The sequence below is a fragment of the Oncorhynchus clarkii genome, chromosome 6 (assembly GCF_045791955.1).
Source record: "Oncorhynchus clarkii lewisi isolate Uvic-CL-2024 chromosome 6, UVic_Ocla_1.0, whole genome shotgun sequence".
In the NCBI taxonomy this organism is placed as follows: Eukaryota; Metazoa; Chordata; class Actinopteri; order Salmoniformes; family Salmonidae; genus Oncorhynchus; species Oncorhynchus clarkii.
This window is the reverse complement of record NC_092152.1, coordinates 44,132,155-44,148,499: the sequence shown is the minus strand read 5'-3', so window position 1 is coordinate 44,148,499 and position 16,345 is coordinate 44,132,155. Positions and strand designations below refer to the sequence as shown.

The window sequence follows — 16,345 nt, the reverse complement described above, 5'->3', positions numbered from 1 at the left end:
CACTCACGTCGGTAGCCATGAAGTACTTTGAAAGGCTGGTCATGGCTCACATCAACACCATAATCCCGGAAACCCTAGACCCACTCCAATTTGCATAGCACACCAACAGATCCACAGATGACGCATTCTCAATCGCACTCCACACTGCCCTTTCCCACCTGGACAAAAGGAACACGTGAGAATTCTGTTCATTGACTAAAGCTCAGTGTTCAACACTACAGTGCCCACAAAGCTCATCACTAAACTAAGGACCCTGGGACTAAACACCTCCATCTGCAACTGGATCCTGGACTTCCTGACGGACCGCCTCCAGGTGGTAAGGGTAGGCAACAACACATCTGCCACGCTGATCCTCAACACGGGGTCCCCTCCTGTACTCCCTGTTCACCCACGACTGCGTGGCCAAGCATGACTCCAACACCATCATTAAGTTTGCTGACAACACAACAGTGTTAAGCCTGATCAACGATGAGACCGCCTATAGGGAGGAGGTCAGAGACCTGGCAGTGTAGTGCCAGGACAACAACCTCTCCCCCAACGTGAGCAAGACTAAGGAGCTGATCGTGGACTACATGAAAAGGAGGGCCGAACACGCACCCATTCACATCGATGGGGCTGTCGTGGAGCGGGTTGAGAGTTTCAACTTCCTTGGTGTCCACATCACCAACAAACTATCATGGTCCAAACATACCAAGATAGTGGTGAAAAGGGCACAACAAAACCTTTTGCCCCTCAAGAGACTGAAAAGATTTGGCATGGGTCCTCAGATCCTCAACAGGTTTTACAGCTGTATCATCGAGAGCATCCTGACGGTTTGCATCACTGCCTGGTATGGCAACTGCTCTGCCTCCGACCGTAAGGTGCTAAAGAGGGTATTGCGTACTGCCCAGTACATTACTGGGGCCAAGCTTCCTGACATCCAGGACCTATATACTAGGCGGTGTCAGAGGAAGGCCCAAAAAATTGTCCAAGACTCTAGTCACCCAAGCCATAGGCTGTTCTCTCTGCTACCGAATAGCAAGCGGTACCGGAGTGCCAAGTCTAGGTCCAAAAGGCTCCTTAACAGCTTCTACCCCAAAGCCAAAAGACTGCTGAACAATTAATCAAATGGCCACCCGGACTATTTACATTGACCCCCCTTTGTTTTTACACTGCTGCTACTCGCTGATTATTATCAATGCATAGTCACTTTACCCCTACCTACATGTACAAATTACCTCGACTAACCTCGACTAACCTGTACCCCTCGTATATAGCCTTATACGAAATATTTTCTTAACTCTTTATTGAACTGCATTGTTGGTTAAGAGCATGTAAGTAAGCATTTCATGGTAACCTGTTGTATTGGGCACGTGACAAATAAAATTTGATTTGAAAATACTACTTAGGAACAGAATTTAGAATGTGTGTTAGCGTAGAAAAAGTGTGATTTATCAAACAATCTTACGAGCATCATGCACACACTGATAGGAGATAACCATAGATAAATACCAATATTGTTCTCAAAGCCTCAGTGCTCGTGAGTGACCATGGTTGTTTGTGTTTCGAAATTTGTCAAAATAATCCCTTTAAAACATGGGGAATATACAACACCCTACCATGAAATTCAACGGCGAAACAAAAAAAAGCAACTGAAATAGAGGTGCTAATGTCTGTGATTGAGTTCAACCAAAATGTTTTATTTCGCTCATTCAGTTGTGGCTTAACCAGTAAAAATAAAAGCATAGCTACAAAGAGAGGACCATTAGGACAATTCAAGTTGCTTTAGCAATGGCAAAATACTACAAATGAGTAAAAAACACTCAACAATAAGCCATCCATCTTGTAGACGTATAAGCCAACATTGCTGTTCTGCAGAATTAACAAGTCGTGCGTTCTACCTGGCCACCTTATTCAGCAGCGTCTTTTAAGCATCACATAACCTATCAAATGCACATAAAGTGTGGAAGCCTTTTCTGTTCACATGCATAGTTAAAATCACCATCCCAAAATGATTTTATGGCCATGTGGATGCTGTCTATTTCTCTGTTTATATTTGGGAACCCATTGATGGCGGCATTGCAACCACCCCTCTTGACTTCACCCAGTTGTGGTATTTTTTAAACATTTAACCTTCATTTAACCAGGCAAGTCAGTTAAGAACAAATTTGGCCTACAGCGGCCAAACCTGTATGACTATGGGCCAGCTGTGTGCCACCCTACGGGACTCCCAATTACGGACGGTTGTGATACAGACTGGATTCAAACCAGGGTGTCTGTAGTGACGCCTCTAGCACTGAGATGCAGTGCCTTAGACCGCTGCACCACTCGGGAGCCCAGTATGTTACTGTTAGTTTAGCTGATTATTGCATCCAAGACATTGGCTCATCGAGGGCTCCGAGATGCCGATCAGCAAGCTCCCTTCGGAAATGTGCCCATTGCCAAAATCCCGTATTGAGATAAACTTTTGTTATTGACCAAATACTTATTTTCCACCATAATTTGCAAATAAATTCATTAAAAATCCTACAATGTGATTTTCTGGATTATTTTTCTCATTTTGTCTGTCATAGTTGAAGTGTACCTATGATGAAGATTACAGGACTCTCATCATTTTAGGTGGGTGAACTTGCACAATTGGTGGCTGACTAAATACTTTTTTGCCCCACTGTATAAGCCTGCTGTATGTGGTAATTTGCATAGGATTTCTATCTTAACGCTTATATCGGAATGTACTAGGAATTTGTTGTTGTTTTGTCCTACCTAAGCTGGAGATGCCTTCAAAAGTTCTGTTTCTGTATTATACTTGGACCTCAGCTCTTCAAAAGAGGTAAAAGTGTTTTCTTGATACAGACAGCCAGTGTTCTTTATCCCCTTTCTATACCAACCTTTCCAGAAAACCATGTGTCCCCCTATTTTCAATTTAGGGTTGTTCCATAACGAAGCATAGCTTATCAAGAAAGGTGAAGATCTCTCTCTCTCTCTTATGAATCTGGCTCCATATATTTTTTTAGTATGGGACAGTATTGGATTCTGGAGTCCCACCTTTTGTTGACTCAAATAATCTGTTGCTCCGAAATTGGGCATTAAGTTCTTCCTCCATGTCCACCCAGATTAGCCTAGTAGAGTTCTCAATAAAGAGAGAGCCTATTTGGGAAGCTACAAAGACTTCTTAATACAATTGCATGTTAGGGAGCTTTATTCCTCCCTTCTCAGTCTTTGCCTGTAATCGCGCTAGTTTCATCCTGGCCTTTTTACTGGCCCAAACAAACTCGGTAATCATTTTGTCCATGGATTTAAAAGTATAGACAGGTATGGATAGTGGTAACATGCTGATGACGTAATTCAGTTTAGGAGCTATGACCATCTTTATAACCTGTATCATACCCCATAATGAGATTTGTACTTTATCCCAGCTCTTAAACTGGAGTTGAATTTTGTTCAATAGTGGGTCAAGATTTTCAGAAATCATGTTCTCTAGACCAGGAATTTACACGATCCCCAGGTACCTCACGTTTTTAGGGACCCATTGAAACCTCCAGCTGAGGAGGTCATTTCTCAGACAATGTTTTGATAGAGGCATTACTTCAGATTTGGTCCAGTTTTACTTTATAGCCCGATATCTCTGAGAATGCATTTACAAGGTCCAGTAAAGGCGGTATGGAGAGTTGGGGGTCTGATATTAATAGTAATATGTTGTCTGCATAATGCAGTAGTTTATTCTCCCTTTGATCTCCCATATTAATCCCTTTGATTGACTGATGCAGCCTAATAGCTTTTGCTAATGGTTCTAATGCTATAATAAATAGGAGGGGCAAGAGACAGTCACCTTGTTTCGTGCCTCGTCCTACAGAAAATGGAGATGAGACAATTTTCATCACAATTTATCAAAGAAATTGGACAGTAGCTCCCACACTTATGGGGATCCTTTCCCTTTTTGAGGATTAGGGTGATTACTGCATCACTCATAGAAGGTGGGAGCTCACCTGTGTCAATCGATGTTTTCAATATTTCTGGGCTAAGCTGCTCTGCAAACCTTTTATAGAAATCACTAGGTATCCCATCCAACCCTGAAGTTTTACCACTGGGTGCTTGTCTTATAGTTTCGGTCAATTCCTCCAAAGTAATAGGGCGGTCGTGCCAATTCCTGTCTTTCTCTGTTAATTTAGGAAGGTTCAGATTCTGAAAGAATGCCTCTGCTTTCTGAATATCTAAAGGACCGTCTGAAGTATAAAGTTCCCGAAAGAAATCTCTAAATATTGTTTATTTCTTTATGATTGGTAATCGGCTTGCCTGTCTTATTTCTGATTCCACCCATTTGCCGAGCTGTCTCTCTAGATTTCAATTGACTGGCCAACAGTTTTCCTGCCTTTTCATTAGATTCGTACCATCTCTATTTCAGCCTGTACAGGGAATATTATTATATTATATTTAATATTATATTTTTTACTGAATAAAATATTCAGCTCTTGTTTGTCAGATTTACCAGAGAAATGTTGCTAGGATTGGACCAATATTCCCTCTCCAGCATGTTAAGCTCTGTTTCAAGTTTATACATGTTCTGTTTATCTAATTTCTTAATGGTAGCTGATCTTTGTATCATTACTTTGCGTATGTACGCTTTAAAAGCTTCCCAGACATGTACCTGTTTCGCACTATTGTTGTTTGTTTCAAAGAATATCGTAAAGTGTGTTTTAAGGAATTCACAAAACGCCTCGTCCTGTAAGAGGCTGGTGTTCATTTGCCAATATTTACAATTTTATCTTTCTTCTCCTATTCCAACAGTCAGATCAATGGGTGCATGATCTGTCATAGCTATCGTGCCCACATTGTAAGCACCCACTTTATCTATGAGAGAGTGTGAGATCAGAAAGTAGTCGATGCATGAATAAACAGTGTGGCTATTTGAAAAGAATGTGTAATTGCGAGCGGTTGGATTGATCAATCTCCATATATCATAAAGACCAACATCTTTACACAGTATTTTAATTGCTTCTTGAGTTTGAGGTCCTGGTTAGACCCGTTTTGGATTTATCTAAAAAAGTATCAGGGACCTGATTTATAATCCCCCCCCCCAGTACCAGAGGAAAACCACCTAAATCCAGTATTATTTTGTTAAGTTGAAGGAAGAAGTCTGGGTCATCTTCATTTGGAGCATAAATATTTCCCAATATTATATTTTGTCCTGAAATCTTTACAAGTAAAATCAAGATTCATCCCTCTTTGTCCTTAAACTCTTTTTCCACTTGAACATCAAATCAAATTTTATTTGTCACATACACATGGTTAGCAGATGTTAATGCGAGTGTAGCGAAATGCTTGTGCTTCTAGTTCCGACAATGCAGTAATAACCAACAAGTAATCTAGCTAACAATTCCAAAACTACTACCTTATAGACACAAGTGTAAGGGGATAAAGAATATGTACATAAAGATATATGAATGAGTGATGGTACAGAGCGGCATAGGCAAGATACAGTAGATGGTATTGAGTGCAGTATATACATATGAGATGAGTATGTAAACAAAGTGGCATAGTTAAAGTGGCTAGTGGTACATGTATTACATAAAGATGCAGTAGATGATATAGAGTACAGTATATACGTATACATATGAGATGAATAATGTAGGGTATGTAAACATTATATTAGGTAGCATTGTTTAAAGTGGCTAGTGATATATTTTACATAATTTCCCATCAATTCCCATTATTAAAGTGGCTGGAGTTGAGTCAGTGTGTTGGCAGCAGCCACTCAATGTTAGTGGTGGCTGTTTAACAGTCTGATGGCCTTGAGATAGAAGCTGTTTTTCAGTCTCTCGGTCCCAGCTTTGATGCACCTGTACTGACCTCGCCTTCTGGATGATAGCGGGGTGAACAGGCAGTGGCTCGGGTGGTTGTTGTCCTTGATGATCTTTATGGCCTTCCTGTGACATCGGGTGGTGTAGGTGTCCTGGAGGGCAGGTAGTTTGCCCCCGGTGATGCGTTGTGCAGACCTCACTACCCTCTGGAGAGCCTTACGGTTGTGGGCGGAGCAGTTGCCGTACCAGGCGGTGATACAGCCCGACAGGATGCTCTCGATTGTGCATCTGTAGAAGTTTGTGAGTGCTTTTGGTGACAAGCCGAATTTCTTCAGCCTCCTGAGGTTGAAGAGGCGCTGCTGCGCCTTCTTCACGATGCTGTCTGTGTGGGTGGACCAATTCAGTTTGTCTGTAATGTGTACGCCGAGGAACTTAAAACTTACTACCCTCTCCACTACTGTTCCATCGATGTGGATAGGGGGGGGGTGTTCCCTCTGCTGTTTCCTGAAGTCCACAATCATCTCCTTAGTTTTGTTGACGTTGAGTGTGAGGTTATTTTCCCGACACCACACTCCGAGGGCCCTCACCTCCTCCCTGTAGGCCGTCTCGTCGTTGTTGGTAATCAAGCCTACCACTGTTGTGTCGTCCGCAAACTTGATGATTGAGTTGGAGGCGTGCGTGGCCACGCAGTCGTGGGTGAACAGGGAGTACAGGAGAGGGCTCAGAACGCACCCTTGTGGGGCCCCAGTGTTGAGGATCAGCGGGGTGGAGATGTTGTTGCCTACCCTCACCACCTGGGGGCGGCCCGTCAGGAAGTCCAGTACCCAGTTGACCCCGCCCTGTGCAAGAACCAGGGTCTCGAGCTTGATGACGAACATGTATACCTTTGGAAAGGTATGAAGGCCCTATACCAGGCCTTCATCCGTGTGATGTGTCCCGAGGTCTTCCGAGCGCTGATGCTCCAACTGGAATTAGCACGTTTAACAACGCCAAATATAGGCATGACAAATATGACATGTCATAGAGATGACATGAATCAATCAAAACATCGAACATGAAGAAGGGCTGATCGTTATTCTCACAAAGAGAAGAGATTACCTTTCTCGTTGAGACTGATACATGAACTGTATAGATCCAAAAGACAGGAATGTAAACTGAGGTCAGCTACAAAATGATGATAAAATAAAATAAGCTGACTAACACTTTGGCTTGTGCCCATCACTCATGGCACGAACACACCTGTTGTGGTCTATATTGACCCACTATTGCTGTTATTAGAATGAAAACTTGATATGCTTGGACTATAGTCCTGCTTAATCCAGTACTATAATGATGCCAGCTGTAAACCAGAAAGATAAATTATAGGCAGCATTCGTAGAATAAACACTCAATGAGACTGTTACTCACAACATAGGAAGTTATATCGCCTTAGAGAAAAATGTTAGTCCATCCGTGATGAACCATTGCCACCATGCGGAACTTCCATAGCCTACCACGATACTCAATATGTTTGGCCTCATTGACGTCCATGACACAATTCTTTGCCTCTTTTGGGTCTGTGAAACGACGTAATGATCCTCTCAAAGTAACCCAGAACACGGCAGGATATTGCAACGAGTATTTCAGTCCCCGTTTCATGCACATATGCCTCAAAAAGTCAGGGAAAAACCTCCTTCCATTGAAAAGTCCTACTCTCTTTGGCTCTGAGCCGGAACTTCCCCCTGTCAGTGAATTGTAAGAATTTCACCAGGATAGGACGGGGGTTGCATGGGGCTGGTCCTGTGCGCAGTGTCGCCGGTTTCCGATGTGTTCTCTCGATGGGCATGTTGTTAACTTAACATCCTCCAGTGTTTTATCAAATAGGTTCCGTAAAATGTCTTTCACACAATCTTCCATATTTATGTGGATTTCGGGAAACCCTCTGATCTGAAGTGCGTGTCTCCGAATGTCATTTTCCTGGTATTGAAGTCGTTCTTCGATCAGTCTCCATTTTTTCAACAGTGTCGTTTAGGCGGTTGTTCTTGTCCTCCAAAGTTGATGTCCTCTCTTCAGTGTGTGTAGCTTGGTTGTTGAGTGTGTCCACTTTTGCTTTCAGTGCACTGTATGTTTTATTTCAGCCACAACTTCGCCCACCCGCAATTTTCTCTTTTGAGATTTTTGTTCATTTTGCGAATCTCATTTAGAACTGGGTCATCAGGTTGTTTTTCTTCACCGTTTTCCTTGCTAGCTGCAGGTAGGGATGACATTTGTGTTTTTTGTCAAAAGTGTCTGCTTATGTGCATTTCTAAGTAAAATTTCCATGTAACTGATATTTTGGACAATTAAATAACAACGTGTAAATAGGCGTTGAATAATTAGTTAAAATATAGTTGGAGCTACAGTTAGCTGCTGTTCCTCGTCACATCGTCGCCGGAAGTCAATCATTTGTTCTTAACTGACTTGCCTAGTTAAATAACGGTTAAATAAATAAATAATTGTCTGAATAGCTCCGATACAGGATTGTGTCGAGGCAGAAATCTGGGGAAGGGTACCAAAAATAATATTACAGCATTGAAGGTCCCCAAGAACACAGTGGCTTCCGTTATTCTTAAATGGAAGTAGTTTGGAAACAGCAGGACTTTTCCTAGAGCTGGTCACCTGGCCAAACCTGAGCAATTGGGGGAGAAGTGCATTGGTCAGGGAGGTGACCAGGAAACTGATGGTCACTCTGACAGAGCTCCAGAGTTCCTCTGTGGAGATGGGATAACCTTCGAGAATGACAACCATCTCTGCAGCACTCCACCAATCAGGCCTTTACAGTAGAGTGGCAAGACAGAAGCCACTCCTCATTAAAAGGCACATGACAGCCCGCTTGGAGTTTGCCAAAAGGCACCTGAAGACTTTCAGACCATGAAAAACAAGATTTTCTGGTCTGATGTAACCAAGATTTAACTCTTTGTCCTGAACGCCAAGCGTCACGTCTGGAGGAAACTTGGTGAAGCATGGTGGTGGCAGCATCATGCTGTGGGATGTTTTTCAGCGGCAGGGACTGGGAGACCAGTCAGGGTCGAGGTAAAGATGAACTGAGCAAAGTACAGAGAGATTGGGGCGGCAGGGTAGCCTAGTGGTTAGAGCGTTGGACTAGTAACCGGAAGGTTGCAAGTTCAAACCCCCAAGCTGACAAGATCTGTCGTTCTGCCCCTGAACAGGCAGTTAACCCACTGTTCCTAGGCCGTCATTGAAAATAAGAGTTTGTTCTTAACTGACTTGCCTGGTTAAATAAAGGTAAAATAAATAAATAAAAAAGATTATTGATGAAAACCTGCTCCAGAGCGCTCAGGACCTCTGAGGCGAAGGTTTACTTTCCAACAGGACAATGACCCTAAGCACACAGCCAAGACAATGCAGGAGTGGCTCGGGTCAAGTCTCTGAATGTCCTTGAGTGGCCCAGCCAGAGCCCAGACTTGAACCTGATCGAACATCTCTGGAGAGACTTGAAAATTGCTGTGCAGCGATGCTCCCTATCCAACCTGGCAGAGCTTGAGAGGATCTGCAAAGAAGAAAGGGAGAAACTCCACAAATACAGGTGTGCCAAGCGTCATACCCAAGAAGACTCTAGGCTGCAATTGCTGTCAAAGGTGCTTCATTCAACAAAGTATAAGTATAAATTGTCATTCAACAAAGTACTAAGTATAAATTGTCTGAGTACTTATGGTGATATTTCAGATTTTTATTTTTAATGCATTTGCAAAAACCTGTTTTAGCAAATGCATTAAAAATAAAAATCTGAAATATTTGTCATTAAGGGATGTTGTGTGTAGTTATAGTCATCACTCTGGTTGTAATTCCGATAGTGTCCACAAAATGGCAGCAGTGTATGTGCAAAGTTTCAGATGGATAACTTGGAGTATGACTGATCCTCAAGACTTTTAGTGTGAAGTCCCCATGTACATTTGGGCAAAAGGAGACATTCGCATTCATATTCAATTTTTTTTGCAAGAATATCGTCAAATCTGTATACTTGGACTTTGATTTAGCTTTCCAAGTATTAGTAGCTATTTTATAAGTTCAACATTTGCAAAACAACCAGTTTTCATAACTCTGAATATCCTTTATAATTGTTGTCCAAAGTTAAAAGGCATGCTGTCGTACAAGGTTAGAAGCTACATTTTATGACATAAACATGGTTTCCTGATTGTTACGGATACAGTTATCCTGTGTGTGTATCCTGTGTGTGTGTGTTTCTTTTCTCTCCTTCTCCCCTCACAGGTGAAAATCATCACTCCCCAATCAGTCAACAATCAACCCATCAATCAGAAGACACACCTCCTCCTGTTTCCTACCCTATCACAGTTCCTTCCCCATGGTTTAAAAACCCCATCATTTGTTTGTTCAAGAGCTTAATCTTTTTGTAATGCCATGTTGGTAGATCTCTGCTCTTGATAGATTTCAGGAGAGCTCAATCTTTGTAATGCCAAGTTGGTAGAACTCTGCTCTATATAGATTTCTAGCTTAATCTCTTTGTAAATGCCATGTTTATAGACCTCTGTTTTGCACTCGCTCTCTGTGTATTAATTAACCTCTCTTTTGTTTGAGCACCTCCATAGCACTTTGTCATCACCTGTGAGTATTGTTTTGGTTATGTTGTTTGTTTGTTGCTGGTGGGAAAAGGGGAAACCAAGACAAGTCGCCCATGGGCATACACTACCCGTAGGTAAACTTTGTTAAAACACACTAGTTAGAACTGGGCGGACCACCCACTGTATTTTTGGTTAGTTAGTTAGCTGTTGTTGAAATAGGCTAGTCTAGCTTAGGGGTGTTTTGAATACTTATTGTTTCTTTCCTTGGGTCCAGCTCAGCCCCTTTTCCTGCTTCCCCCCATTACCGTGTGTTTAGAAATAAACCCTGAGTTTGACGGTATTATTTCAGTTGTCCTGGTTATTTCGTTCACACGTACTTTGTCACAATTATAATTTACATGAGTTATGTTACGCGTCTCATTACCATCCCCCCCCTAGACTGTCGGGCCAAAAAGGGATTCGTAACACTGATACTCCCGTAAATCCCAGATCATTGTCTATCTAGCTAGCTTTGTTTGACCACGATTGGTGCTCATTTGACAAAGATAGTCGTTAAAGTGATGGCCGCCCGCGTCATCGGTGTGCCGTGAAGGCATCGCTCTCTGACCAAATATGGTATCCTATAGGATATATTATACCCCTAATGAAATAGTGAAGTCTTGTTACCTTCTAGGATCTCTGAGGAATAGATACAAATGTGATTTGACTCGTTGAAACAATGTTTAGGGTGAGATTTTCAGATTCCTTTTTTTGCAAATTGAATGAGTGGAAATACAAAATCGATCTTGCCCGCTATATGGACATTTTTAGGATTTTATCTAACAAAACAACACTTCATGTTATCTCTGGAACCCTTTGGATAATAAATCAGAGCAAGATTTCTGAATGGAAGTACACATTTCACCTTCAGAGGTGAATTTATCAAACCTATTGCGGGGAAAAAACTGTGTTGTTGTTAGGAGCTCTCCTCAAACAATAGCATGGTATTTTTACGCAGTAATAGCTACTGCAAATTGGACAGTGCAGTTATATTAACAAGAATTTAAGCTTTCAGACAATGTAAGACACTTCTATGTACCGACATTTGTTGTTACTCTAAAATATGCAATCTTGACACAACGCGCTGACTGATTTACGAACTGTCCTCTCTGTGGTCACGGTTTTAAAAGTTATTAAATCTTACATAGGCTAGTAGTCTATTAAACTTGGCTGTGGCCAGAGTCATGGAAGCTCTGTAGCCACAGTGATTTAAGCTATCCGATTGGGCAGCGCAGTAGGTGCACTCAATTTTAGTCACAGATTTGCCGGTCCGCCGGGTAGGCGGAGTTTGTCTCATGGGGAAACTTTGCTTACCCGGTGCGCAAGACTTTTGAATCAAGTGCACCTACGGTAACAGCTTAACACACATTTTTAAAAGGATCGCAAGCCTTTATCGTTCGTTGACTTTTCTACAGAAATATATGGTGATCGACTAGGAATGCTTTAAAGATCGACCGGTTGGCGACCACTGATTTAACGGATGCAGCAATACTATACTGAACAAAAATATAAACGCAACATGCAGCAATTTCAAAGATTTCACTGAGTTACATTTCATATGAGGAAATCAGTCAATTGAAATAAATTCATTAGGCCCTAATTTATGTATTTCTCATGACTGGGCAAGGGCCCACCCACCTCATGCTCATGACTGGGCCTTGGAGGGTATAAGCCCACCCACTTGGCAGCCAGGCCCACCCAGTAGGGAACCCAGCCAATCAGAATGATTTTCCCCACTAAACAGGCTTTTATTACAGACAGAAATACTCCTCAACACCGTGGTCCTGGGCTGGCAGGGTACACATGGTCTGCGGTTGTGAGGCCGTTTGAACGTACTGCCAAATTCGCTAAAACGACGTTGGAGGTGGCTTATGGTGGAGACATGAACATATAATTATCCGGCAACAGCTCTGGTGGACATTCCTGTATGCCAATTGCACGCTCCCTCAAAGCTTGAGGCATCTGTGGCATTGTGTTGTGTGACACAACTGCACATTTTAATGACCATTTATTGTCCCCAGCACAAGGTACACCTATGTAATGATCGTGCTGTTTAATCAGCTTTTTATATGCCACACCTGTCAGGTGGAGGGATTATCTTGGCAAAGGAGAAATGCTCACTAACAGTGATGTAAACATTTTAGAGAAATAAACTTTTTGTGCATATGGAAAGTTTCTGGGATTTATTATTTCAGCTCATGAAACATGGGACCAACACTTTACATGTTGCGTTTATATTTTTGTTCATCGTAGTTTCATCTCACCTTCATATTCTCAGCCGGATTTAGCTCTCTCAACATTAAAAAATACTAAATAATTTCATAGAATTGAACTGACCATTCATATATGATTTTTATATTCTCATATTTGTACTATATACTTGAGTTTGTCCTCAAAAGTGAGTATTATTATTTTTTATTAACAGAAGGGTGAGTTCCTGACCTTTCTAAAACTATGCAACGTTACCAGTTACTGGTTATGGCCATCTCATGGGGGGAAAAAATGTGTTTGGGTATTTTTATTTCGGTGGAATATATATATTTTTCCCCCTATCATTCAACTGGTTAGTAGAAAACAAGGATCATGCTGATTAATGTGAAATAGCTTGTCCACTGGCAGCTCAGTGAAGACCAGGGCTCGCTCCAAACATTAGATTTATGACTGTCAGAGGCTGCCAGACAGTAACTTTTAAACCCCTTTGCTGAAGCGTGAGCGCCCATGAAACAACACTACTCAGCAGCCATGTCAGTGTGTCAAATGTCACCCTATCCCCTATATAGTGCACTACTTTTGACCAGGACCCATAGGGCTCTGGTCAGATGTAGTGCATTATACAGGGAGAATAGGGTGCCATTTGGAACGCAACCCATGTCTTACCATACGTCTTAGTTACAATGCTAATGCCCATTTAGCTATGCAACCCTGATTCGTTTAATTTATTGAAGCGGAAATTAAATCTGCTCACCCCCAAATAAATTAAATTTGGGTAATGAACTTTTGGAAAGCTTCTTGCATGAAGTCATCCTCCGGCTGCTGTGCGGTGGGACCCAATAAACTAAAGCAGTGATGGCAACAGATGGAGCTGGAGGTCCGTGGGGCATGTTTGGCTTGTCAAACCAGACCCAAGAATCCTCCTCTTAGTTCTATTAATGCTACAACAGCACCGTGTTTAATCAGTTCAAAACATCTTCAATATTTGTAGCTTTGGGTGCTGTGAGTGAATGAGTGTTATTGGTGACTAAAGTAATTAAACATACGTTTATAAGTGGTCTAAAGTAGAGGAAGCAGATGAAATCCCCTCAATGTCACCTAGTGTTGGTGTTTATTCCTGTCTTTGTTGGCCTGTCTTTTCTGATCATGTCTTTTAGGTTTTCTGTTGTTGTTTTTGTAATGATTTGTTCGGAGGCACCAAGTTTCCTCTGGTAACCTAGTTAAGATGTGGCCTGAGTGCCGGTTTGTTGGTTCTATAATGCCAACTCCTTGTTGGCACTCATTGTCGTCCCATGGCTTGAAAATAACAGCAATAGAAGTGGCAAGAGCACAAACAGATCTGGGACCAGCCTAGGAAAGATGCATCCTTTCATATCTTCAGTAGTGGAGTGAATCGACCACCTTTGTCTGATCTACTTCCTGCAACATCACTTCCTGAGATGAAATGACTACTTGCTTTTGCTGTGTTCTGTTTCAGGGTGAGGGTGTTTGACCTGCGCACCGGCTCCTCTGTCACATCGCTGTATGCCCACCACATGGGCGTGACCTCCGTGCAGGCAGACGATTGGAAGATTGTGAGTGGCGGAGGTGAGGGATTGGTCTGCGTCTGGGAGATGAGGATGGGAGCTAAACTGTGGGAGATGCACAACAGGTGGGACAGCAGAGTTCTTTCTATTGGTTGCTCATACATCTATTTGTTTGCCACAAAAGGCAGGTAGAATTCTTACATGTGCTATTCAGTACTTGAAAAATAAAAATGTAAGTGTCTTGCCGTTCCTGTCACTTTCAAGTATGCATTGCTAAAATATTCAGCAATACGCAACTTCTACCTATCAGGCTGACATTGGCAGCAAACCAAACAGGTGCATCAGTATTGATTGATCCCTTTTCAGCTCGTTTGTGTGTGTGTGTGTGTGTGTGTGTGTGTGTGTGTGTGTGTGTGTGTGTGTGTGTGTGTGAAATCAAATTGTTAGTAATAAAAAATGGTGTTTGTTGTTTCTCCCTCCTATCTGTTTGCAGGCACCCAGTCAGACACTTGAGATTCAACACTAGCACTCTGGTGACAGCCAACATCCCAGACGAGAAGTCTCCACGAGGGGCCTGCATCACAGATGACGACCTCACAGCCCACCGCAGGTCCCTAATAACACCACCCAAAATTCTAATTTATACATTTAGAGTTTAGCAAGATACTTGTTTATTTTACTGAAGATTCCATATTACACAGAGATCAGTGTCTGCATAGATGTGCCTTCAGAAAGTATTCACACCCCTTTACTTTTTCCACATTTGTGTTACAAGGTGGGATTAAACTGTTTACACTTTTTACACTTTTTAAATGGTCAACGATCTACACAAAATAGTCTGTCAACATTTGTAAAACTTGAATGAAAAATATAATACTAATATATCTTGACTACATAAGTATTCAACCCCCTGATTCAATATATGTTAGAATTACCTTTGACATCGATTACAACTAAATATTTTTGGGTAAGTCTCTAAGAGCTTTGCACACCTGGATTGTACAATATTTGCTCATTATTCTTTTAAAAATTCTTCAAGCTCTGTCAAGTTAGTAGTTGTTGTTTTTTTAACCTTTATTTAACTAGGCAAGTCAGTTAAGAACAAATTCTTATTTTCAATGACGACCTAGGAACAGTGGGTTAACTGCCTGTTCAGGGGCAGAACGACAGATTTGTACCTTGTCAGCTCGGGGGTTTGAACTTGCAACCTTCCGGTTACTAGTCCAACTCTCTAACCACTAGGCTACTCTGCCGCAAAGTTTGAATAAAAAATGAAATGAAAAGCTTGATCATTGCTAGACAGCAATTTTCAAGTCTTGCCATACATTTAAAGCCAATTTAAGTCAACTGTAACTAGGCCACTCAGAAACATTCAATGTCGATTTGGTAAGCAACTCCAGTGTATATTTGGCCTTGTGTTTTATGTTATTGTCCTGCTGAAAGGTGAATTTGTCTCAGTGTCTGTTGAAAAGCAGACTGAACCAGGTTTTCCTCTAGGATTTTGCCTGTGCTTAGATCTATTCCATTTATTTTTATCCCAAAAAACTCCCTTGTTCTTGCCGATGACAAACATACCCATAACATGATGCAGCCACCACCATGCTAGAAAATATGAAGAGTGGTACTCAGTGATATGTTTTGTTGGATTTGCCCCAAACATAAAGCTTTGTATTCAGGATGTAAAGTTAATTTCTTTGCCACATTTTTTGCAGTTTTACTTTAGTGCCTTATTGCAAACAGGGTGCATGTTTTGGAATATTTTAATTCTGTACAGGCTTCCTCCTTTAAACTCTGTCATTTAAGTTAGTATTGTGGAGTAACTACAATGTTGTTGATCCATCCTCCATCACAGTCGTTAAACTCTGTAATTGTTTTAAAGTCACCGTTGGCCTCATGGTGAAATCCCTGAACGTTTTCCTTCTCTCCGGCAACTGAGTTAGGAAGGACACCTGTATCTTTGTAGTGACTGGGTGTATTGATACACCATCCAAAGTGTAATTAATAACTTCCCCATTGGAAAACCACCCTGGTCTTTGGGGTTGAATCTGTGTTTGAAATTCACTGTTTGACTGAGGAACCTTACAGATAACTGTACGTGTGGGGTACAGAAATTAGGTCGTCATTCAACTCACTTGGGCTCCCGAGTGGCGAAGGGTCTAAGCCACTGCATCTGTGCTAGAGTCGTCACTACAGACCCTGGTTCGATTCCAGGCTGTATCACAACTTGCCGCGA

General features: G+C 41.9%; 1 protein-coding gene across 3 annotated transcripts in view; it reads left to right on the top strand.

The window, feature by feature from the left end:
- LOC139411186 (F-box/WD repeat-containing protein 8-like) overlaps positions 1 to 16,345 on the top strand; it is a 38,351-nt gene that overhangs the window by 19,560 nt on the left and 2,446 nt on the right. For all 3 annotated transcript variants that reach the window (XM_071157114.1, XM_071157115.1, XM_071157113.1), the window contains exons 9-10: positions 14,064 to 14,237; positions 14,606 to 14,722. In XM_071157114.1, coding sequence (XP_071013215.1) covers positions 14,064 to 14,237; positions 14,606 to 14,722 — 291 coding nt within the window. The remainder of the gene's footprint in view (positions 1 to 14,063; positions 14,238 to 14,605; positions 14,723 to 16,345) is intronic.